At 35.8% G+C, this 24,484-nt stretch overlaps 2 protein-coding genes and 1 long non-coding RNA gene across 6 annotated transcripts; 2 read left to right on the forward strand and 1 right to left on the reverse strand.

The window, feature by feature from the left end:
* Positions 1-5,615: 5,615 nt before the first annotated feature.
* On the reverse strand, positions 5,616-7,967 carry LOC147508969 (uncharacterized). The gene is made up of 2 exons (XM_086599179.1): positions 7,828-7,967; positions 5,616-7,097 (listed from the first exon to the last, which is right to left on the reverse strand). Exon 2 carries the CDS (start codon positions 7,071-7,073, stop codon positions 5,751-5,753), a length of 1,323 nt encoding a protein of 440 aa, XP_086455305.1. The 5' UTR covers positions 7,074-7,097; positions 7,828-7,967; the 3' UTR covers positions 5,616-5,750.
* Positions 7,968-8,537: 570 nt separating this feature from the next.
* LOC147508970 (ABC transporter I family member 17-like) lies at positions 8,538-20,434 on the forward strand. Of its 4 annotated transcripts, none has more exons than XR_015218305.1 (5): positions 8,538-8,717; positions 8,812-9,132; positions 13,082-13,281; positions 13,375-13,960; positions 20,417-20,434. XR_015218305.1 is itself a non-coding variant. In XM_086601303.1 (4 exons), the coding sequence occupies exons 1-4, from the start codon at positions 8,702-8,704 to the stop codon at positions 13,627-13,629; spliced, it is 792 nt and encodes a 263-aa protein (XP_086457429.1). In that variant the 5' UTR covers positions 8,538-8,701; the 3' UTR covers positions 13,630-14,586. The 4 variants fall into 4 exon arrangements, 2 of the variants coding, with proteins under 2 accessions (XP_086457429.1, XP_086457430.1); XR_015218306.1 differs by lacking the exon at positions 20,417-20,434 and adding an exon at positions 14,805-17,735; XM_086601303.1 differs by lacking the exon at positions 20,417-20,434 and having other exon boundaries at positions 13,375-14,586.
* Positions 20,435-21,380: 946 nt separating this feature from the next.
* Positions 21,381-22,878, forward strand: LOC147508971 (uncharacterized). The gene is made up of 2 exons (XR_015216478.1): positions 21,381-22,460; positions 22,562-22,878. It is a non-coding gene; the product is annotated as an uncharacterized LOC147508971 (long non-coding RNA).
* The last annotated feature ends 1,606 nt before the right edge of the window (positions 22,879-24,484 follow it).

Genomic DNA, 24,484 nt, shown 5'->3' on the forward strand with positions numbered 1-24,484 from the left:
AATTTTTTTTGCCAAAAGTCATTTTTTTGAAAATCAAACAAACATACATACATCCATACAATTAATTCGACAAAAAAATACCATCAAATTTAAGAAAATTGTATCAAAAACAAAATTACAATTCCAACCACATGAACATTAATTACATAGACTTATTCCTAGTCAACATCTATTATTGGTATTTCGGCCCCATCATTAGTGTGCTCGTCTTCCAATACTAAATTGGGAATGTTCAATGCCGTAAATTGCGCTTGTCTTGCTTGTAATGCAGTATCCCAACTATCTGCAATTAAGTGTCGAGCTCTACGCCATCTTCGCATTGGTTTTGGAACCGGACAATCATCAACAAGTTCAACATGGACAAAATGACATCCCTGTACGTAAGCGGTACCCAACACTTTCTTTACTCTCTCAGGATTTGCTTAGGTTCTCAGTGGCAAAATAAGATGGCAGTACATACTTCCTAAATGTACGAGGACGACATTAAATCTCGAAGCAAATAGATATCCAGCAAAGGGCATGCTCATCCACTTACGAGGGGGTGCCCAACCGCATTCATGGGAAATTGTAGGTTTCACGTACCTAATCTCACTGTGAGTGTACAATGTACAGTATAGGGGGAGGTTGTCATTAAGTTCTTGTAACAACTCATTTCTCATCCACGACCACTCTTCCTGACTTCTTCCTAATGCAATGCACATTGCTCTATACCATGAATTGCCATCACCCGGTGGTCATCCACTTTAACAATATATTTGTGCGAGTTCTTTTGGAATGTCCAAACCAGAATGTCTCGGCTCCCTTAGGATGCCAATGTCTAACTTTGAGGTGATTTTTAGAAGAGTTATTCCGTGGTGTGGTTGTTTTAGGTGGTAAAGGTGATTTTTGAGAAGAGTTATTCCGTGGTGTGGTTGTTTTTGGTGGTAAAGGTGATTTTTGAGAAGAGTTATTCCGTGGTGTGGTTTTTTTTGGTGGCAAAGGTGGTTTCGGAGAAGACTTCTCTGCAGGTGGGTTTGGAGTAGCTTGGAATTCATGAGAAGGCTTGGAATTTGGCGTACATTCTGATTGTTGCGACGAGACCCACTCTTCATGCTCACGTTGGGAATGTTCAAAACCAGATGAATCTCGTTTTGAAGAGTTCTCATCCTCAGTTGGAAGCTTTCTCTTGCAGCTACCCTTAGGCCGACCTTTGGTTTTCGCCTCCTCATGAGGTGGTTCTAGCCATGTAGTTTCTGGCACAACAATCTCCATAAGTTTTCTAACCATAACCCTCTGCTCTTCTTCAGAAGCCATTTCATACCTTTTCATAAACATATCCATCGAAGGTCTACAATCGGGACCAACACCCACCGACACACTTGGAAAAATAGACAGAGTTTTCCAAAAGGGATCGATAGCACTCAAAGATATGGAACGTTCTTGCTTTTGAAGTTCAATGATTTCGTGAGCACATGACAATCCATGACTGGTGCGCAAATAACACCCACAAATGAACTCAGAGTCTTTAGCAGCACAACTTACACGGGTATCTAGTTCTTCATAAAGCAAGTCCAAACATTTTCTTGAGACCAGGTTTCTGAGTTCACGAAATAAAGGAATCCGGTGGTGGTGCTGGGTTACAATCAGACTCTTCTCGAACGTACCTCTAATCTCAGACAGCTGGATCTCTAAAATCGGGTGGATCAAGTAAAACATACTTAGAAAATCATGTTTGTTTGTGTTTCCTAAAACACGTTTCACCTGAGCATGAGACCCTTCGACTCTATTGGTCGTTGTACTCCCAAAGTGAATGTGTTGATCTGTCCAACAACATACGAATCGATCCTTGTAAGGCAACCAAGTCTCTCGCAGATAACTAACAAAATTGGAGTACTCAACCCTATAATGTTTTTCCAAAGCAGCAATTCTACGGTTGAAGATATCCTCAATCCTCGATTTCACTACACTGTTCCACGAGAACTGGCCTTTATCTACTAGTTCTGTGGTGGTAAAAAAATCATTGCATTTCGGAAGGGACGACATATAGAGATATGCCATCTGAGAGATGCTTGTGCGGCGTCGGAAACACAATATCAGCAAAGCACCCATCAAGGCCAAGTCCCCCGGACATCCATCACGGATGGCCTTTCTTCACCCAAAGAAACCGTTAAAACCGATGCAAAGCCCACTCATAGTCTATATTTGTTTTGATTTGGAGCAACACTTGACAGACCGCGGAAAGACTTCCAGGTTGAAGTCACCCCCCAAACCGCATACAAAAGGCCACCGATACTTATTGGTTTTGTAGGTCGCGTCTATGATGAAAACTTTTGGAAAAGTCCGAGCCATTTTAACACCGTCGGATGGGCCCATAACAATCCCGTTATCTCATCCGTATTCATATCCTCTCTCACCTCCTCGAAATAATGGTTTTCGCTAACAACTCACGCTTAATCTCTGCATTTTCGGCGATCGTTCATATCCAATGTCCTCACCTTGTGCCCGGCATTGTAGACTTGAAATATGCTAGATAGGTTATCGAAACCTATGTCGATGGACTTCAAAACTTCTTTTTAGGCTTAACTCCATTTTGAGTCATCTCGACAAGAACTCGAATTGTGGAACAAATCGGTCGAGTAGCAAATGCATGTCCTTCAAGGGTGGTGTTCGCTAATGGATGGTTGTGAACACCATTAAGAACGACAATTTTCCAACTATCGACAGTGCCGCGTTGGAAAATACATCTTAACTTAAATGGACATCCACGTTTCATGGTTCCCGTATTTCTCTTATTAACTTTCTCTGCTTTTTTGTGTGAACGATACACGCCCGAACTCTCGCATTCTAAATCCAGCCTTGGTACTCGGTTCCCGTTAGCATTCTGCGACTTCCCAATTACCACAACCACATTACATTGTTTTCCCCGAGCAGTTGCCCAACCAATTACGTCACTACGTGTATGAAATACCTAAAGATATGAAAGAAAACAACAATCAATAAACTAATATAATTTCATTTAGAAAATAAAAACAAGTGAAAACAATGCCTACTATGTACCTCTCTTCCGTAAGTAAATATGTCCATTTGTATCCATTGAAAGCGGTTGAACATCATCCACGTCATTCGAGTTTCCAGAGTTCTCGAAACGCACCGAAGGATCCTAAATAAAGAACAGTTGTTAATTGATGTTTGGCTTAAGTACCAAATGCCACAAACGACATGGCCATGTCGTTTGAGATTTGAACTTGGAAAAAAGACTTGTCTGTTTTTTTGCCATTTGAACGGTGTGGCCACACCGTTTTGGACTTAGTCTTAAACGACATGGCCACACCGTTTGTACTTAGTCTTGAACGGTGTGGCCATGTCGCTTAAGACTAAGTCCAAACGGTGTGGCCACACCGTTCAAGACTAAGTCCAAACGGTGTGGCCACACCGTTCAAATGGCAAAAAAACAGACAAGTCTTTTTTCCAAGTTCTAATCTCAAACGACATGGCCACACCGTTTGGGACCTAGTCCAAACGGTGTGGCCATGTCGTTTGTGACTAACTTCAAACGTTGTGGCCACACCGTTCAAGTCGCAAAAAAACAGATAAATCGTTTTTTTCCAAATTCAAATCCCAAACGACATGGCCACATCGTTTTGGACACGCGATCGCACGGTGTGACGAGACCGTTTGGTGTGAAATACAAACGACCTAGCCGCGTCGTTTAATTACTACATGCATAATTATTACATGTATAATTATTACATGCATAATTATTACATGTATAATTATTACATGTATAATCACTGTACACATCAATAATTCCTACATGCATAATTATTACATGTATAATCACGCATACACATTAATAATTCCTACATGCAAAAAATTATTATGCATAATTACTACATACATAATTATTACATGTATAATCACCGTACACATCAATAATTTCTACATGCATAATTATTACATGTATAATGACTACATTCATAATTACGTTTAATTTAGATTTACCTTATTCTTATTAAATGCATCATCATCCATTCCTCTATTTTCTTCACTTTGAACTTGTTCTACATTCTCTTTTTGAATGGGGTCACTTGGAACTTGTTCTATATTTTCTTCTTGAATGGGGTCATGATGCATTACATTTTCTTCGTCATCTTCATGTTCTAAAATGGGGTTGGGCTCTTCCATTAGTGTTTAGTGTTAGGGTTTAAGGGTTTAAGGGTTTAAGGGTTTTTATGGTGGAAGAGAAGAGAATAAAAGAGAAGGGCAGAAAAGGTTGCAACAAGTCAAATTCACTTTGGTTTGGGGTCTGCCCAACACAAAACAACTTTTGGGACCAATGACATATTTGCAATAAGTGTTTTAGTTTTTGGGGTCTGCCCAACACAATATGGGGTCCGGCAGTAACAATTACCTTTTTTTTTCATGTAGTAGGTCATGTTAGTTTCTAGATGACTAGCTAGATTACATATCAGTTTCCAACCACATGGCCGGATACAAAGTGGTTATACACCATCATGTGCGTCAACTCAATATATAGGTTTTTTTTTCACCAAGTGAGCAAGTTGTACTGATAATGTAAATATACAAAGTACATATCGGGTTAGTTAATGGCAGTGTTTAGAAAACCGGACCGGACTGGTGGTTGAACCGGGGTCTGATCGGAACCGGTAAATTTTCGGTTCGGTTTAGTTAAAATTTGAGTTTATGGTTGGACCCTTGGTATAAGCTTAAACCGTAGTTGAACCGGCGAACCGGTTCAGTTCTAAACCGGATCACCCTTTTTTTTTTTTTTTTTTTTTTTTTTTGAAAAATTGATAATGTGGGGAGTTGAACCTAACACCTAAACAAGATAATCTAAACTCCAAACCAACATACTACTATGTATTTCCTGTATAAGAAATTTATTTTGATATATAATACCAATTAATATTAAATTAAAACATGTATTTATTCATTTTATTATTGTAATTATTAAAAAATTTGCTAAATAAACATCAATCGGTCCGACCGAGTCGAACCATGGTTGAACCATTTTAACAAAAAATTGGTTCGATTACCGGTTCGGTTTTCAAAACATTGGTTAAGGGGACAAACTTAAAGTTACTCCACCACTAAATACAATGAATTAAAAGTTGATTTTTGGTGGAGATGTTTTCCACACAATATAGATCATCCTCACAAAAAATCAGTTAATTTGAAGATGTACAACCTCGTCAAAAGTCGTTTAGAATGTTATGAAATTATCCAACAGTTCAAATATTTTTAATTTCATAACAACTTTTGACAAAGTTAAACATATTCAATTAAGCTGATTTTTTGTTAGGGTGTGCTCCATTATGTGATGTATATATCTCCAAAAAAATATTAGGCTTCAATGCATCTTGTAAGTGTACTTTTAGGAATGGAGTTCATATAACCATCCCCTTGTAAGGTCCCAAAAGGCATGCCCTTATTATTTTCCCAGAGTGCAGTGTAACATTTTAGACCGAGGTATGCATCTGTAGTTCTGTACTGTGAAAATTCTTAACAAGGTTGTGTACGTAATAGCCTAATCAACCCCAAAGAAATGGTGTTACGTTGGTAGAGAAAAGAGGTTGATTAATTGTATGAGTATCAATTGTTCTTCTCACCACCAATAATCAAAATAAATATAGATTCAAAAGTTTGAGAAAAAATATACATCGGCATCACTCTTTAGTGCGTAGCAATTTATACAAAAATAAATTCAATTTCAACAGTGATTTTTAAGAAGTTGATTTCTGCGCAAGCAACTACTCACCTTCAGTCTGTTGAGTATCATTCTCTAAGTTAATAACAGTTTCAAATGCACCAACAAGTGCTTTCACCTTGCTCTTCCTCTTCCCCACAAGCTTACTTGCAGTTTCTTCTATAACGACATTATAAGCCACAGATTCCTTCTTCTCTTGGACATCTTGACGCTTTAAAGTGACATTTTCCGCTTCAGCTTTCACTGCTTCATTGCTTTCAACATCTTCCTTTCTTTCTTTGAACTTAAGTCTTTGGATCCCTCCATCTTCAACTTCTTTTTCATCTATTTCCCTTGCTTTTCGGAACTTCAACTTATGTGGCTTGTCTTCATCTCCTGAATCTTCGGTTGAAGCCGCATTGTGTTTTGTAATTTCCTTCTTCTCGCTAGTGCCATCCTCCCCCATTTCCTCTTCTTTCTCCTCCACCTTGGTCCTTTCTTCAAGTTGTTGGCAATTGTTTTCAATGTTGTTGAACTGTTCGTCATTTTTAGGCTTGTTTTCTTCGTCGACCACTTCACCACTCTGCTCTTTGCTGCCTTCTATTGGTGCATCTGTGACTAGTTCATGTTCCTCTGACAACATTGATGAGTCACAAGAATCAGGGATTTTGTGTTCAGAGTCAGTAGGATCAATAGATATGTGATCATCGGTAGGTAGAGTTTCAATTTGAGCTCCTTCTTCGGCAACTTCAATTGTCTCTGCTTGAACCTCTTGAACTGGTGCAACTTTTTCTTCATCTTCAGATCTAATAGATGGTGCCTTGGCAGTATCTGGACTAGTAGGAATGCTAGTGGGGGTGGTGGCGTTGGAGATGGTAGGTTTACTTTCTTTCTTATACTTGGTAATGGGACTTGTGCTTTTCCTTATAGTCACAGGCCTCGCGAATTGTTGTGCTTTTCCACTTTTCGGAGTTTTTGGAGTTGATCTGTCAGAAACCGGTTTTGGGGAAGCATCCTTTTTAGCTGGGGGAGATGAAGGTATTAGGGTTCTGCCCCTTTGGCCTGCTGATAAAGTTCTCTTAAGTTGGGACGGTGATGGAGGTTTTTCAATGGATTTTCTCCTAGTATGAGAATATTTTAGACTTGTATCATCAGAAGCTTGTTTCTTCACATTCTTGCACGCATCCTTAGCTGAGCTGACTGTAGGCCTTAGATAATGTGGAGATGGTTTGTCAGTAATGATGGCAAGACCTCTACTAGCAGTAGAACCTGCAACAAATGGTTTCAAGGTTTTTCTCCCTTGGGTTGTGGTGTTATGCTGAGTGGCAGAAGAGGGTGATCTGGCCTTCTCCTTCCCATGAGAAGCATCTTTAGCTGTTGTAGCCATGAATTATGAATTATTCCGAAAGGCCTACAGAGTATATACCATTGTCCATTAGTGAGTGCAAGTAATACGTAAAAACACATGTTACTTTGCTGGTTGCATCAAATTCAATAGAATGAGTATAACTTCGAATGTTAGCTGCCTTCAAACATTAGACATTTTAGCCTAATGGATTTTTCGTGATACAAAAATTGTAGTTATCTAGACAATCAAGTTTAATTATTATCTCACCATTGAGAAATACCCAGTATTCGTGGAGAGTTAATTCAGGTTAGTTGGTGCTCCCACATGATCCCCACATTATACATTTATAGAATTTATCGATGTATATAATCAAGATAATTCGATCTAACTGCACAAAGATCTAAAATCGGATACTTAAAGTTGATTAGAAAATATTGCAAGAAATAATGTGGCATCTACGTCGATGCCGCCACTAATAAAAAGGTACATTACAGGTATTGATCATGCATATCTCGAATAAGGTAATTAACATGTTGCAAATGGCAGACAAAATGCAAGTGTATCTGGATTTTCTAGTCGTTACAGATGTTGTATGTGAAAACAGAACATCATGGTATTTGTTAAAATACAATTCTTATTAAAATACGACAACAATGACAACCACAACAGCATTGCATACAAGTATTGAATCTTTAAGGAAAGGAAACAACATAAATTTGGCCAAGCAAATACATATAAAATAATATAGCTTAAGCTAACTAATGATCAATTGATTTGTCCATTTAAATCTAACCTTGACAAGAAAGATGAGTTAAGCTTCCCAGGTGAAGAAGGAGATAATACATTTTCTGATATGAAGATGGTAATGAAAAGAGAGGACGTGAGAGGAGTTCGTAGGAATGTTGGTTTTATGTTAGAGGGCGAATAGTCTGCACGTTTTGAGAGGAGTGGAGAGGAAACTGTTTCTAATAAAAGAAAAAGTTTGTATGAAACCACCATTGTTTGCTGACCAGGTCAATGAAAATTCTGTACGTTCTTTAACACTTTGGGCCTGATCTGTTAATGGGCCTGCTACCCACACCTGTTAATCTTGGTACCCAAGTAACAGTGTTTTCAACACTTACTCACTCTAGGCATTTGGCACATTGTTGATCCCTTTGGAAGAATTAAAATAACACATCGTATCCTGAAAAAGATGCCCTCACAAAGGTTCAGCTTGGAGTATATTGTAAACTTTAAGCTAATTGGAGAAAGATTCTTCTTAATGTTATGTAATTGTATTTTTTGCCTTTCGATTCCACCAGTTGTCTTATGGTATAACTTACGTACGTTTAACTTACAGGACTGAAAGGACAACATTTGGAAATTCATATTATATCAAAGAATTGTTATTTTTTTCTGTTTATAGATAATTAATGTCATTAGAAAAAGACTTGTATGCTGTCTGCTTGTGAGGAGATAACGTGATCCCATATAGATACAGTTTGATAAAATGCTACACCAATTACAAGACTTTGAGAAGAAAAAGGTGTTATCCAGTGCCACATCTCTCTGGTGCAGCTCTTATCATCAAAAAATCTCTTCAACTCGTATTTAACTCTCCCTCTCTTTCCCTCCTTCCCTCAACTAAACTCTGTTAGTATTAAGCAAATCATTCTCTAACAACAATGGGCACAAACTCAGGTAATTCTCTTTCCAATTTTCTCTTTTTGTTAATTGACAACAGTGCAAGTCAACAGGCCCATTGCCTTAAATCTCTATATGTTGTTTTATGCAGATAGTTTACAAGACCATTTGATTGTTGCTGTGGAGGAGCTGGATCCGAAACTAAAGTTTCGGGTACGTGATTTAAAGAAAGTTTCTGATGCAGGTGTTACTATACTACGTGGTGTATCTGTTGATATACCAAAAGGAATGATAGTTGGAGTTATTGGGCCAAGTGGCAGTGGTAAATCAACGTTGTTAAGAGCTTTGAATCGGTTATGGGAACCACCTCTAGATACAGTGTTCTTTGATGGGAAGGATATTTGTGATCTTGATGTGCTCAATTTACGTCGAAAAGTTGGAATGCTGTTTCAACTTCCGGTTTTATTTGAAGGTAAGTTTCCATCCGCTATATCGGATTGGTTTTTCAGAGTGCTCAATAGTAGGGCTGTTAATGGATCGGTTTGGGTAGGGTTTTGGAAAATCCGAATCCGAACCGATAAGAAAATTGGGAATCTAAAACCGAACTGAACCAAACCGATAATATTACATCTAATCCGAAACCGAACCGAACTGATAAGATATATTGCAAACCGAATCCGAACTGACCCGAACTGAAAACTATAAAATCAATTAAATTTTAAATTAAATTTATTAATTTTAACCACACAATTAATAAACACATTCAAAATTAATCATAAATATTACTAAAATACTATCTTATCGGTTTGGTAGAGACCAAACGTAAAACCAAACCAATATCTTATCGGTTCGGTTCGACTTCGGATCGGTAGAGAATAAACTAAATTATCAAAATCCAAACCGTTTTTTATTGGTTTGGTTCGGATCGGTTATCAGATTATCGAATCCATTGACAGCCCTACTTAATAGTACGACAACTGGAATTTTTGTACTTGTCATTGTGACGAAATTGTGTTAAGGTCAACTAACCATTCCCCTCTTTAAAACTGTTATTGTACGAATAGAAAGTATTGACTAAAATTTGTTATTGGTTCCGAGTTGTGAACTTGCGATTGAAGCGCTAAAACTGGGTGCAACGTGTGCTGTTGCGTCATCTATCTATGAATTAAAACACACGAAATTGATATGTTCTTGTTATACACATGCGAAATCTTTAATCCCTTAAAAATGGCCTACAATGCTGCAATAGTGAATTTATAATAAAAAACACACCCATATTTTTTTTTAAGAGTGAATCTCTTTTTAAAGATGATTTTGGACATACCTATAAAAACACTCTCCTACTCCGTAATTAACTAAAGTTTTTGCTATACTCCAATAACATTAATTTGAGATATTTTCATTAGGGGCAAATAAAGAGAAAAAACAAATAAACAAGAGACCTGACCCAAAAAGAAACAACAAATAAAAAAATTGAAAGTAATACTCTAGAACCGACCTTAAATAATATTTGTGTTACTCCAGCACACTGCAATATAAGAGAACTTCTAATTAAGGTAAAAGAATGCCCAAAGAACAAATTGTCATTTTCTTTTTCTAGAAATTGTTTCAAATTTGATTTTTTTTTTCTTATTGCATTTACTTCTTCTTCATCATTGTAGCAACTTTAATAATTCATATTCAAGTTCAAAGAGAAAACAATTATCAGTACTTCAAACAATTTGCAAAATATTTCATTAAAGGTTCATAAAAATACCAACATATTTGAGACATTCAAACCCAATTTCAACGAAAAAAAAAAAAAGAAAACCCCATACGTTTATTAAGAACTAAAGAGAAATTGATCATAACATTAGAATAAAACTCAAATACCATTTATCAAATCACCAACCCACTATTGAAAAATTCAATGTCAATTAAAAGTAATAGAACTTAGTAGAGGGGTTAAAGGAGTTTAGTGTGAAATATATCTAATTGGAAATTTCTCAAGTGAAAAATGAGAAAGACAATAAGGAGGAAAAAAAACAGACATTAATGGCTGATGAGTGAAAGGAGGAGGAAGACTTATTTGTTTTCCCAAATTCTACAACTTTACCCTTTCTAATTCTTTTCGTATAGTTGGTGGGGGCCGGGGCGAAAACAAGTGACAAAAAAAAAATAATAAAATAAGTGCGAAGGGTTTGTGTTGGATGGAAAAATAAACAAAATGACAAAATATGAATACTAAATAAAAGAAAGGGTAATTTATGAATCTAAATGTGTCTTAAACAATTTTATTTATTTATTTTAAAGTTGGGGTACGGGAGTATTTTTATGGGTGTGTCCAAGATCACCCTACTTTATATCATGAATTTCTAGAGCATTATCTATAATAGGATTGTAATAACGGTTTTTTTTAGAGTTATTTAGCTTTTGGCCCTACTTTATATATGAATATTAGCGTTTGACTCTCCTAAGTTGGTTTATTCGTTTTTGGCCCCAGTTCCGTTAGTTGATTGGGTCAACTTTAACTGCATCGTATCATATTTTCAAAATGACATTTTTACCCTTCATGTGACTTGCACGTGAAACTCGTAAATACTAGTTTTGTTTTATTTCAATCCTGAATTCCATTACAATTTTGTTTCGTTGATTTCGATTTGAATGACCACGTGGCAAGTATATAGAGGGAAAAAATCAACGCCTTGGATGTTAGTTTTTACATATAACGAGAATGTGTTAGTTAATTTATAGGTAAGGTACTAAAACTGTTAATTAACAATTACCATAACAATTAGGGTTTAGTGTTACTTTGCAAAATTTGGGTGTTTTTTTTCCCAATTACATTTTATTTGTAAAGTTGAATATAAATTAGCCCAAATTATACTATAAAAATTGAGATTTTCATCAAATTAAGGTTATATTGTGCATGGTGCATATAAAATTGGCCCCAATTACATGTAACAAATTGGGGCTATTGTCAAATTAGGGTTCTATTTTGTATATTGAACATAAATTGACTCTAATTCCATGTAACAAATTGGGGTTTTTGTCCAATTAGAGTTATATTTTGCAAAGTGAATACTATGGAGGTCTGTTGGATTGTGGGATATATATTCAAATGGAATGTCTTATATATATGATTGCAAAAACTCGATATTTCTAGACCGTTAGATATTTTTTCAAAAGTGGACAACAACTTTTATCTAAGTTAAAGGATATCAAACGAGTTGAATTTTTGTAGAGATGTTCTTTATGGTTAGTAGATCATATACACAAAAAATTAGGTTTTAAATCATTTTGTAAGTGAAGTTGTGGGTTGTTTTAGATTTGGTACTTAGTTTGGTACTTATTTTAAGGTCCTTTTAGGAGTCGGGCCTGTATATATTTATTTTAAAGTAAAAATAAGTACGTAAGTAAAACATCACCTGAAAAATGAATTCAACTCTAATTTTTTGTGGGTATTATCTACATGCCATAGAGATCATCTCCACACAATTTGAACTCATTTGAAAACCTCTAACCTAGCTAAAAATTGTTGTCATCTTTAAAAAGAAATCTAATGGTCCAGAAAATAGTATTTTTTCTATAATCTTTTGCCTAAGTTAAAGATTTCCAAATGAGTTGAAATTTTGTAGAGATGATGATTATGGTGAGTAGATGATATTCACAAAAAATTAGGTTTGAATTCATTTTCTAAGTTAAGTTTTACTTACGTACTTATTTTAACTTAAAATAAAGTTAATTTTAAATAAGTACGTAAGTAAAACTGCACCTAGAAAATGAATTCAAACCTAATTTTTTGTGGTTATGAAGCAATCACCATAAATATCATCTTTAGAAAATTTTAGTTTATTTGGAAACCTCTAACATAGATAAAATTTGTTGTCATCTTTAAAAATAAGTCTAACGGTCCAGAAATGTCGAGTTTTTGTAATCATCTTTTACCAATGTAAGATGTTTCCAAATGAGCTAAAATTTTGTGTATATATATATATATATATTTGGTTTTTAAACAAAAAACAAATTGAGACCTACCACATATTGGCCCTACCACTTAAACAAATTGAGATTCACGTGTAAAGCTCGCGCGCAATTGCTAGTGATCATAATACCTAAGGTCATTTGTCAAATGTTTCACTTGATGAAAATTTGTGAGGAGTTATTGGTATGTGAAAATTAATAATATCATCATATACCCAAGCTAGAATTCTCTTATGTCCGTTGATGGACATGTTCTTCAAAAACTTATATAGCGTTGTCCGTTAAACAAGTTAATAAGTCATAAATTAAAAAGTTCCGGATGACACTGTATAAGTTTTCCAAGACACTATATAAGCTTCCCAAGAATGGACATGTTCGTTTAAGAGAAGGCTTGATCATATACTATACTACTCGAATAAATTTTAATTTGGCTTTGTATAATCATTGGTGAAATTCAGGCACAGTTGCAGACAACATAAGGTATGGACCACAACTTAGGGGTGAGAAAGTACCAGACATTGAAGTATCCAGGTTGCTTACCCTTGTTGACCTTGATTCCTCCTTCACCACAAAAAATGGCAATGAATTATCAGTCGGTCAAGCTCAAAGAGTTGCACTTGCTAGGACTCTAGCAAATGACCCCGAGGTACTTAGAATAGTAAGTCTTCCGAGAGTTTTTAATCACATCACTCAAAACTAAGTTAATGTATGTGTAAGATGAACCTTGACAATTTATTGTTTCATTTTGAAGGTGTTATTGTTGGATGAGCCGACGAGTGCACTAGATCCCATATCGACACAAAATATAGAGGATGCCATTGTGAAGTTGAAGAAAAAAAATGACTTGACGACGATCATTGTGTCTCACAGTGTCAAGCAGATCCAAAGAATTGCAGACATTGTATGTCTCTTAGTGGACGGAGAGATTGTTGAAGTCTTGAAACCAGAACATCTCTCTGAAGCCAAGCATCCCATGGCTCAAAGATTTATTGAACTTAGCTCTTGAACTTCATTGTTACTCAAACACCCCGTCCATATACCCCTAGCCCCATTTCTCTATTATTCCCTTTTCACTATCTTCTTCTCTAAATAACTCCATTGCCATAACCACCATCACCACCAAGCTATTAAGACCACCACCGCCGCCTCTGCCATCGCCACCACCACCGTACTATTAAGACCATCATCACCATGACCACTACCACCACCGTGCTATTAAGACCACCACCACCATAGCCACTACCACCGTGCTATTAAGACCAATACCATCACCTCCACTACCACCACTATCGTGCCGTTAAGACCACTACCACCGCCTCCACCACCTTGCTATTAAGGTAATTTCTTAAAATTGATATTCTAATTATCAAAATTGATTTGAAACCGAAAATCAAAATATACGGTTGTTTCAAATTAATCTATTCAAGTTAAATGTGATGTAAAGTAAGATTATATTTGTCAAATAACTATTTATAGGATATTGTGTATTTGTTTTTTCTATTTTTATAAGTGTTTATTATAAGAGGAACTTAAAATGAAAAACAAACTACTTTTATAATTAAGACCATCTTATATATAAGACCCTCTTATAGCCCCTTAGTTGATGCTAACATTTTAAAGCTATTTAATTTGTTGTTAGGATTGACTATGTTTAGTTGTTTTATGAAATTTATGTTTAGATTTGAACAAAGTAGTATATGAAATATTGTTGAAAATGTGGAGAATTTTATAGGATTGAGTTAGTTGTAGTTGTTGGAAATTAAAGAGTTTGTAAGGTTTGTAACTTCATGTCTATTATATTGTAAGGTATGTAACGCTAGTTCTATTATATTAAACTAGCCTAAGTGCATGCTCGGTGAGCGGGTTATTATTTTTGCATAGTCAATCTTGTTATGAGAAAGATTAGTGGGAATAATGTTAATCTTGGTACCCAAGTAACAATGTTTTCAATATTTCAACGTAACCACTTACTCACTTAAGCACTTAGCACATTGTTGATCCCTTGGAAGAATTAAAATAACAAATTGTATTCTGAAAAAAATGCCCTCACAGAGGCTCAGCTTGGAGTATATTGTAAACCTTATGCTACTCGGAGAAAGATTCTTCTCAATCTGATGTAATCTTATTTTTTGCATTTCGATTCCGCCAATTTTGTCCAATGTTGCACGAACGCGGACGCAGACGTGGCGATTCAGCTATATCTCAAAACAAATAGGACACAAACGCAACTTGGACGCGGGAATTAAATAATTTATATATATAATTTAATACTTTTTCAATAATTGAACATATATATATATATAATAAAAGAGGCTATCTTATGAAAAAAAGGCTTCAATACAACTTACACAAAATTAGGCCCAAAATCCCACAAATTGAAGAATAATTATGGTTATACTACTGGGTTACTTTTATTTATGGTTCCAGGACAAATTAACAGGCCAATATTAGTAATTATAGTTGTTCCAAGACAAAAATTTCTATTTTTGTTTTTTTTTCCAATAATAACCTTCTCCTCCTATACATAATAGAAATTGAAAATTTTCAGAATCAACCCAATTTTGATGTGAGCAAACTCTTATTCCCCAAATCTCTATTCCATTTATATCGATCAATTCCTTATTCTCTCATGACAAACATCTATCTTCTTTTCCATCTAGAAGAAGAAGAAAAAAAAAAAAAAAACTTCAACTATAAACTTGTAGTTTTTTTAGAGATCTAGTTGTTTCCATGTTTGAGCTAGTTGATTTGTGTGTTGTGATTATTGATTTAAGATGTGAGAAAACATCTTATTCTCTCATGACAAACACTCTTCTCATTTTGTAATATACTTTTTTCACTTTTCAATTCTAGGTTATTGTTGATTGAAAAATAATTGGGTCGATTTTGACACCGAGGGTTGGTGGTTTGACAAACAATTGAATTTCATCTTCAAATCTTCGAATCTTATGTTACTCAATCGTGTGATTTATCTCAATTTCAATATTGTTGTTGTCGATGATATTTTTAAGTTGGGACTTAAGAGTAATAGTCTGAGACACATGCAAACACCACTATGCATGTGTATACCATTATGCACACATCATTATGCATGTGTATAACACGCATGCAAACATTACTATGCATATATATATCACACATGCACACAATTGAATGTGTATAATAGACATGCAAATAGTATTATGCATGTGCATTAAAACATGCATAAACCTCTTTGCATGTAAATTCAAGAAGATTCGTTTGCCTATCCATTTCCACGTTAACCAAAAGTTAAGCAAAAGGTAACTCATGATTTGATAAGCACTAGCTGATAAATCTTGAGTTATTGGAACTTTATTCAAACCCATAATTCTTTTGAGATCGCTAATTTTCTTTTTTGCTTTCTGTTTTGATATTTGACCGCGCCTTGACCTTATGACCTTATGACCCACGTCCTAACCAGTGTCAATTGCAATTGACCACGTCGGACGCACGTAAGTGTGTCCGTGCATTAGTGGTTTTGTCTTATGGTACAACTTACATGACTGTACATTTAACTTACAGGATTGAAAGGTCAACATTTGGAAATTCATATTATATCTAAGAGTTATTGTTATTTTTTCTATTTAGATAATTAGCAATGTGTCATTAGAGAAAGGCTTGTATGCTGTCTGTTTGTGAGGAGATAATAACGTGATACGATCTTGAAGTGATTGTATCAAAAACACATAATAGTAAGGTTTATTGAAAAGTCTTTGACCTCCTAATCCACACACAAGTGCAAACTACAATAATATTCTTCTCATTCATAATTCAATCCATGGTTGCAACAATTTATAAGACTTGCCCATACTAATTTGCAGCTACCACTAAACTACCCACTAACACATAATGACCACTACCCACTAACACATTGGGGCCTAGTGCAAAACAGTTGGGCCTTGCTAATTTTTTAAGCAATTATTTGGTTAACATTTTGTCTTAATTTGCATTGTGATCATGTTACTAATGATTCAACAATGTTAAAATGGTCATGGTTGTTGCTATGTTACTACTACTACTACTACTACTACTTTTTTTTTGTCATAAGTTCAAGGGGGGGCTACGCCCTACCTGGCCTGCACATAGTTCCGCCACCATAACACATAATGACCACAACCCACTTACATCAAGTATTATCCACGTCCACTAAACATTAACCAATTACTCTAAAAGCAACATGTGCATAGATGCCTATAACAACTCCATTTCCCTTAAAATTGGCCTTGTCCTCAAGGTTGGAGTTCTTGGCATTTCACGGAAACCATCGAATCTTTCGCTTGCACAATCCTGCTCAGTTAACAAGAAACTTTTAATCCTCCAACAAACTCTACCGGCATATTTACTACTTATGTCATTCACCAAATAGTAGTTTCCCTAAAAAGCTATGTGTAAACGAACCAACGTTGTTATTGCAACTCGATAAGAGTAGTGCAAAAATCGTCATCCATTTGCTTCCCAAATGGGATCGACATATGTAAGATTATTTAATGACGCGTCGATAGCTGAACTCAACTCGTGGTCTTCACTAGAATCAGCTCCAAATATCTGAAAGAAATCAGCAATATCAAATGATGAAGTTGAATTTTGAAACTTTGTGCGGATTACTTCACTTTTTTCTTCGAATATGTCGAAAAGATCCGTCAAGTAACAAGCACCTTGCCAAAATTCCTTCAATGAGGCGTAATACGCATTAAGAGTAGGGGTGTCCACAGTTCGGTTCGGTCCAGTTTTAGGTGAAATCTTGAGCCGTTAGTACTCAATTCCTGAAAAACAGAACCATCAACAAATCGATGGATCACAAAAACTGGGTACAGACCGAACCGTAAATTCGATTCGGTTTAAAAACCAATGCTTGGGCCCCTTTTCCAAAAATACTTATTTACCGACTTAAGGCCTGATTTGCATCAAGCCCAAGCACAATGTTTAGTTAACTAACCAAGCTCATATATTTATAGACTTGTAATGTTATTATTGTTTCTAGTCTAGTCTAGGCGACGTGGGAATATAAATTCACCGGCTCAAGACTTTTATGCTCATACACTTGTACAATTATTGACGTAGTATAAACTTTTGTGCTAATACACTTTGTCATATTACTCTATTTCCGCAACCTATTTTGAGTGCAAATGAGGGCTTCAACTGTGTTAGGTCGCAAAGAGCTACGAAATGGGTCAATTATACGGCCTCCTGTGCTAAAAGCCGACTCCGACGCAATGGAAGTCACCGGAATGGCCATCAAATCACAAGCCACGAGAGAAAGGATGGGATACTTGGAGGCATTAGCTTTCCACCAACCTAAGATATCAAACAATTCCCCTATATTTTGTTCTTCAAGAGTCGACGTCAAATACTTATCAACCTCAGACATGCATACTCCCTAAACTTCCCTGCACATTAGGCATGCATCCATTTCGTCGCCGGATCACTAGACACAATAAGTTCACTTTCATGTTGTGGTGCTGTGCTTGAGCTCTTTCCATTGCTAACATACCATCCATGCAAACATACTAGTGTGTTCTTCACCTTCTTCTTAATTGAGTCAACAGTGGTTGTTCCATACAACCCCGTCATACTGAAACTCACATATTCCAATTTGAAGCGAGGATCAAGAACCATTGAAACCAACAATAGGGAATTGATCTTTTTGGGGCTCTAATACCTATCAAATTTTGCAACCATCCTCGAACCCATATCATATAAGGATAAATCAGCCGAATCACATAAATCTTTCAAACTTGTCCTCACAATGATAAGCTCATTAAACAAAAGAACAGAAGTGACATAGTTAGAACCAGAAATTTTGTTTGTTGTTTCGAAATAAACTTGAAGAAATTGAACAAACAATCTAGCTCTCTTCTAATCCCTAACATCCGGAGTCCCAATGTTGCACTTAGTGGTTGGAGTTCTCGTGTTTTCTTCATCCTCATTCTTAATCTCTATTGGTACGAAGTAATTCCTATATCCAATATCTTCATCCTCTAGCCTATCAAATGGTTTCTCAAACTTCCCCCCCGCATCCAACATCTCATATGTCGAGTTCCACCTTGTTGTCATATCTAAGCATACATTTTTCTCACACACAATTTTTTCATCTTTCACACACTCCCTCCAAGTGGTCCATCTAGATGGAGATGATCTCACGTATCTTCTTACATTCCTTATCTTAACAATTAATTCATCAAATTTTTTCAAGCCACCATGAACAATATAAGATTTAAAATGTGAGCTGAACATCTAACTTGTAAAAATTCATGCTCTAAGACTATATTTTTCTAATGACTAGTTTTTTTCTTCAACCAATCAATGGCTACGTTGTTCGAGCTTGCATTATCACATGTAACAATCAAAACACTATCAATACCTCACTCTAACAAGCACTTCTCCACCATCCTCCCAATGGTCTCACCTTTATGGTTTGGAACTACACAAAAACAAATGATTTTTTTCTTTAACTTCCATTCACTATCCACATGATGAAAGGTGAGACACATGTAATTAATATTTTGAATAGGAGTCCACGTATTGGTCGTAACACAAATTTTTTGATCTTTCAAGACACGCTTCAACTTCTTTTTCTCCTCCAAGTACAAAGCTACACTAGTAATTGTTGTGCGACTTGGGGCATAGAGCCGTGGACAAGCAACTCGACAAAAGTTCAAAAACCCTTCACACTCCATAACAGTGTCTAGTAATTGTTGTGCGACTTGGGACATGGAGCCGTAGACAAGCAACTCGACAAAAGTTCAAAAACCCTTCACACTCCACAAACTTAAATGGAAGCTCATCAACAATGTTCATTTAGGCAATGACTTCTTCGCAAGCTAGACTCTTGACTAAATGTGATGGCCACATGCTCTTCTTTGGGTTTGAAAGTCAATGTCACTACAAGAAAAATGACTTTTGGCCACAGGTACAAGTTAGCTTTAGTCACGGTCTATGGCTGTGGCAGAGTATCTACGGTCTTTAGCTGTGGCTAAAGCTTTTAGCAGCTGTGGCCAATTACATATGTGGTTTTGAGTTTAGGTGAGTTTTTGGCCACGATCCTGTTTCTTTTTTTTTGAACCGTTGATGTAAATCTGTGTTTTTGTATCCGTTGATCTCTTGAAAAATAAAGGAGCACGAAATGAAATGTATCGTTGCAAAATATTCATCAAAATATCATTAGGGTAAAGCCTCTCGCTCGGTTTTCTTCCCATCTCTCTATCTCTCTCTCTCTCTCTCTCGCCATCACAGATATGGGCGGCAAGGAGTGGGTATAAGGTCGTCTCTCTTCTGTCTCCCCCATTTCTTCTTCAGGTTGAGCTCTTTATGTTATCGTCCCATTTATTTTCCTGGAAGTCATCTTCTTTCTCTAAATCATCTCATTTTTCAGCAGCAAAAACGACGTCTTCAATTGAAGGTTTGACCCAGTTCTTGATTTTGCTTGGTTTAGTATTTGTATTGGATCAATTTGTTATATATCTAATTCAATTTTACTATTAGCTCACTTGTATCAGGACCTACCCTAGCCTTTTTGAAGTATCTTCGATGTAGACTTTCAGCTAGAGAAGGTAGTTGACTTTGATATCTCATATTCAACTTTGGGCTATTGATCGGTTCCTTGAAAATTTGAAGCCTCTAGATGTATGGAATTCCTATTTAGTTAACTGTTGTGATTAATTTGAGTATTTCACAAGGTTTCAATTGTGAGTTCCAGTATCAGTTGTTCCTCTTTTAAAATTTACTGCTTTTAGGTTTGTATGAATTGATATAGTTTTTTTTTTTCTATGTAGAGTTTGGAGCTGCCAGTACTCCTGCAAAAGAAGAGACCATATCCAGTGCAGCAAGATTGTCTATCTCTACCAAGGTCTGTATGCCAGGTTATACATTCTTATATTATGTTCAGGGTATTGAGTTCTCTAGTGGGTACTTGGTGTATTCCTCCCTTGGTCGGATGGATTTGTGCAAGCAACAAACTCGTTTAATTATCATTATATATTTTCTTAGTGGATGATTTTCAAAAGCACTTGCAACATACTTTATTTTATGAACACAATAGTCGAAAGCTGTGATCACTCAACCAATTCAAAATGCTACTTGGTTTTGTTCTGTGGAGTCATTGAATGTTGTGTTTAATTGCTTAGGCATGTCATTGCATTTGCATGTGCAAATTCATTTTTTTTCTTCTTCTATCGTACTTAATAAATGGCGTGGGGATTTTGACCCTTCTCTTGACCCCTTGAAAGAGCCCTTTAACAAGATTACTTAGTTGAGAGCTTAATACACTTGATTGATTAAATAGTTAAATTGTCTAAACAAATATTACTTTTATGATCTCGGGAACTATCTTTAAGTGGGTTAAGTTTGAGCAATCGGTCCACCCAAGTAGTATGGGAATCGGATGACATTTTGAAGGTTGATCTTTCTAGAAATTCAATTCAAGAGCTTCCAAAGGAACTTGTCTCCTCGTGCTTCTCTCCGGGTAACTAAGGCGGTGATTCGTATTGGCAACGTAAATAGGATATAATAGGTTATACATAATCAGTAGTTTTGGAAACCGTATGATTCATGTTTCCGATAAAATTTATTAGGGAATAGCCAAAAGGGACATCATCGATCGTTTTGAGGATCAACCACAATGTATATTAGTATGATCCGGTGAGAGTATCATGAAAAATAAAAATATTCTTTCCCCTCTAACCAAATCCAATTTGGCCACACCGAAAATACTCCACGCTTTGTAATCAGAAGTTTCTACTATGGTATTTTTTCAAAAAAAAAAAAATATATTTATCTATTTTTCACTTTTTGTTGTAGGATATTTATTCTGACAACACCGTACTTTGATTATCTATGTTATAATTTCACCTTCACTGATCCAGTATAAAAGAAAGAAGAAAAGAAAAACTCCATACGTAGTTACCTTGGAGAAAGTTATGGACTGTCAAGAGCAAAGTAGTTCCATTATGAATACCTTCCATATCTTGAAAACAGAGCTACTCCGAAAGGACAAGTAGTCAACATATTTACCTAAGGATTTTACAAATATGATAACATTCCTTATTTTCCCATGTTTTGATGTTTTCAGATATCTTTATCACTATATTTTTTGTAAGGTGGCTTCACCGATCAACAACTACCCACTTTATCCCATCCCGCAGAAGATCGAGCCATACATGTATCTGAAAACAATGCTACTGTGAAGGAAAACCTAGTCAATAGATTCTCTAGAGGATTTCCAGATAGGCTTATTATTAGCTCACACCTAATACTTTGACTACAATTTTATTGCTAATCAATTTGATGTTTATAAATCTCCGAAAATGGTTGGTTGATATGCAAACTGTTTAGAAGTTGCCCATGCATTGGAAATCACTGCATTTAGCAGCCTACTTCTTCTAGGTTGTCAAATATGAATGTTATGCCAAGCTAACTTGGCTTGGCGAAGCTCAGTGCCAATGAAGAGTTTTCAAAAATTGATTGAAAAATATGTTTGCAAAATTTATGTCTTTGGTTTCATCTCAGTGTTTGTCAAAAACTTGCAAGCTTTGATATTGTCCGGGAATAAGATAAAAGAATGGCCAGGTTCAGTTTTATGTTCACTTCCTAATCTCTTGTGCTTAAAGCTTGACAATAACTCTCTCAAACAGGTAAAACCAAATCTTATTATTGATTTGTTAGTTGGATGATTTTCTAGTGACTATTTTAGTACTTTCTCTACTTATACTTTTCTTAGATGGAGTAGTTTCTTAGAAGCAATGAAGTTGGAGTCAACGACTAATTACGATGCAACGTTTGGCTGGGATTAATTTGTACAACAATTTACAACACGTAATGGTTAGTGCTTTCTCTTTCAATTGATATTTGCTATATCACATGTTTTTCTGTGTGATTGGTCTGTCGTTTTAGTTCTAATGGTTGGTTTAATATGGTTGTAGCTAAGTCTTCAAAGCATACTCTCTAAGGTAGGATACATGATGATGAGGTACAACCAAGCGAACCTATGTATGCAGACTTTGATCCGACATAGTTTAGGCGTTGTTTAGATGGCTAGGAATGCAGTCTTCCGAGTTTAGGCATTATAAATGGTGATATTTTCATTTTTTTTTTTGGGATTTTTAATAGTTTTTAAATTTCTTAAAGAGTAGTTAATAGTATATTATCTTCTTTTATGTAAGTTTGGATTCCTAATTGGACCTTTGATGTAAAAATATTTATGTTAAGTACTGTTTATGAAATTTTAAATTGTGGAGAATTATGATTCTGGGAGGTTTTTATTGAAATGGTAGATCTTTGTATGATATGCAGGTGTGATATAAAGGTGCTGTAACAATTTTTTTTTAAAACAATTGAAAGTATTTGCCACGACCTTCAACCGTGGCTAAACAATACATCCAGTACACTTAATGCAGACCCCCACGGTTTATATCAGCATTAGCCATGGTTTCTAGCTGTGGCAAAAGAGTCATTTGCCACGGCCCTTGGAACGGTTTAGAATTGTGGGCAAAAAATAAGCTTTGACCACGGCTAAAAACCGTGGCAAAAGATTAGCCACAGGCGCATTGGCTATGGTCGTGCAACAGCTAATGACAGTGGCAAAAGGTCTTTCGCCACGGTTAATGACCGTGGCTAATACTCAGTATTCTTATAGTGTGTCAATTACTTCGAGTCCTTTGGTACACGGTTAAGGTATTTCTTACAAACACTAACAATGTGAGACCTCATGCTAGAAGTCCCATTAATAACAGAATCACACTTAAATGGCTTCTTACAATAGTTACAAGTAGAACGTAAAGGAACACTACCTTCAACTTTGGTGAAATGACTCCATACATCCGACGTATTTGTCTTCATTCTTCACTTTGCAGCAGCTACCTCATTCTCGTTAGATACATCAGGTTGAAGTGTCATATTAGCAGTTTGTGTTTCCACATCGGTTTGTTTCATTGAAGAATCCATGAATCTAAGTAAGAGAGGGGGGACAAAATATTAAGCCATCAAGCATAACAACACCAAACTTTCTTTGGGAAGGTAGAAATAGAGACTTAGAGAGTGATCATGAAGAGTTACTTGGCATAAGTGGAATGATGGAGAGTGGAGATGGAGAAGGTGAGCTGAAGTTAAGCCTCTTTTGGTGGAGAAGGATTAGACTTGTAATTTAGAGTTGCAGGATTAGAACTACAGAATATATTGGATCTAATCTAAGGGTTGTAATAAAACACAACTTACAAAGAGTAAAAAACTTAGGGTATGAACTAAACAAGGTTCGGTTCGGTTGGTACAGGTTAACTGAGGCATGAAACCGAGAACCGCACCGACCCCCTTAGTTTTCACTTTTAGGAACTAATAACCGAACCAGTTTACAAAGAATCGAAAAAATCAGCCGGTTCGGTTCGATTTCTCATTTCCGATTTTTGTTGAACACCCTTAATTAAGAGCATGATATATTTTTTTGCCATTCAGCAACAATAGCTTGACACTCTTACCAATTCAAGCTTCTTATTGCTTCTAGATCTTCTTTACTCAAAGTCATTATTATTTTCTTTTTAAGAAAAAGCAAGCAACTATAAACCAAGTAACCAACTATTGTTTGAATGGTCATAAAAATAATATATGGAAGAAAGACTTCAATAGATGATGGCGAATTTGACACATATGGGAAGGGATAAATTGGGTAACCACAACCCAATGATGGAATTACTCCGATACCACTTGATACAATCTTGAAGTGATTGTATAAAAAACACATAATATTAAGGCTTATTGAGGAGCCTTTGACCTCCTAATCCACACACAAGTGCAAACTACAATAATATTCTTCTCATTCATAATTCAGTCCATGGTTACAACTAGTTATAAGA

This window comes from Coptis chinensis, chromosome 3 (genome assembly GCF_015680905.1).
Source record: "Coptis chinensis isolate HL-2020 chromosome 3, ASM1568090v1, whole genome shotgun sequence".
NCBI lineage: Eukaryota > Viridiplantae > Streptophyta > Magnoliopsida > Ranunculales > Ranunculaceae > Coptis > Coptis chinensis.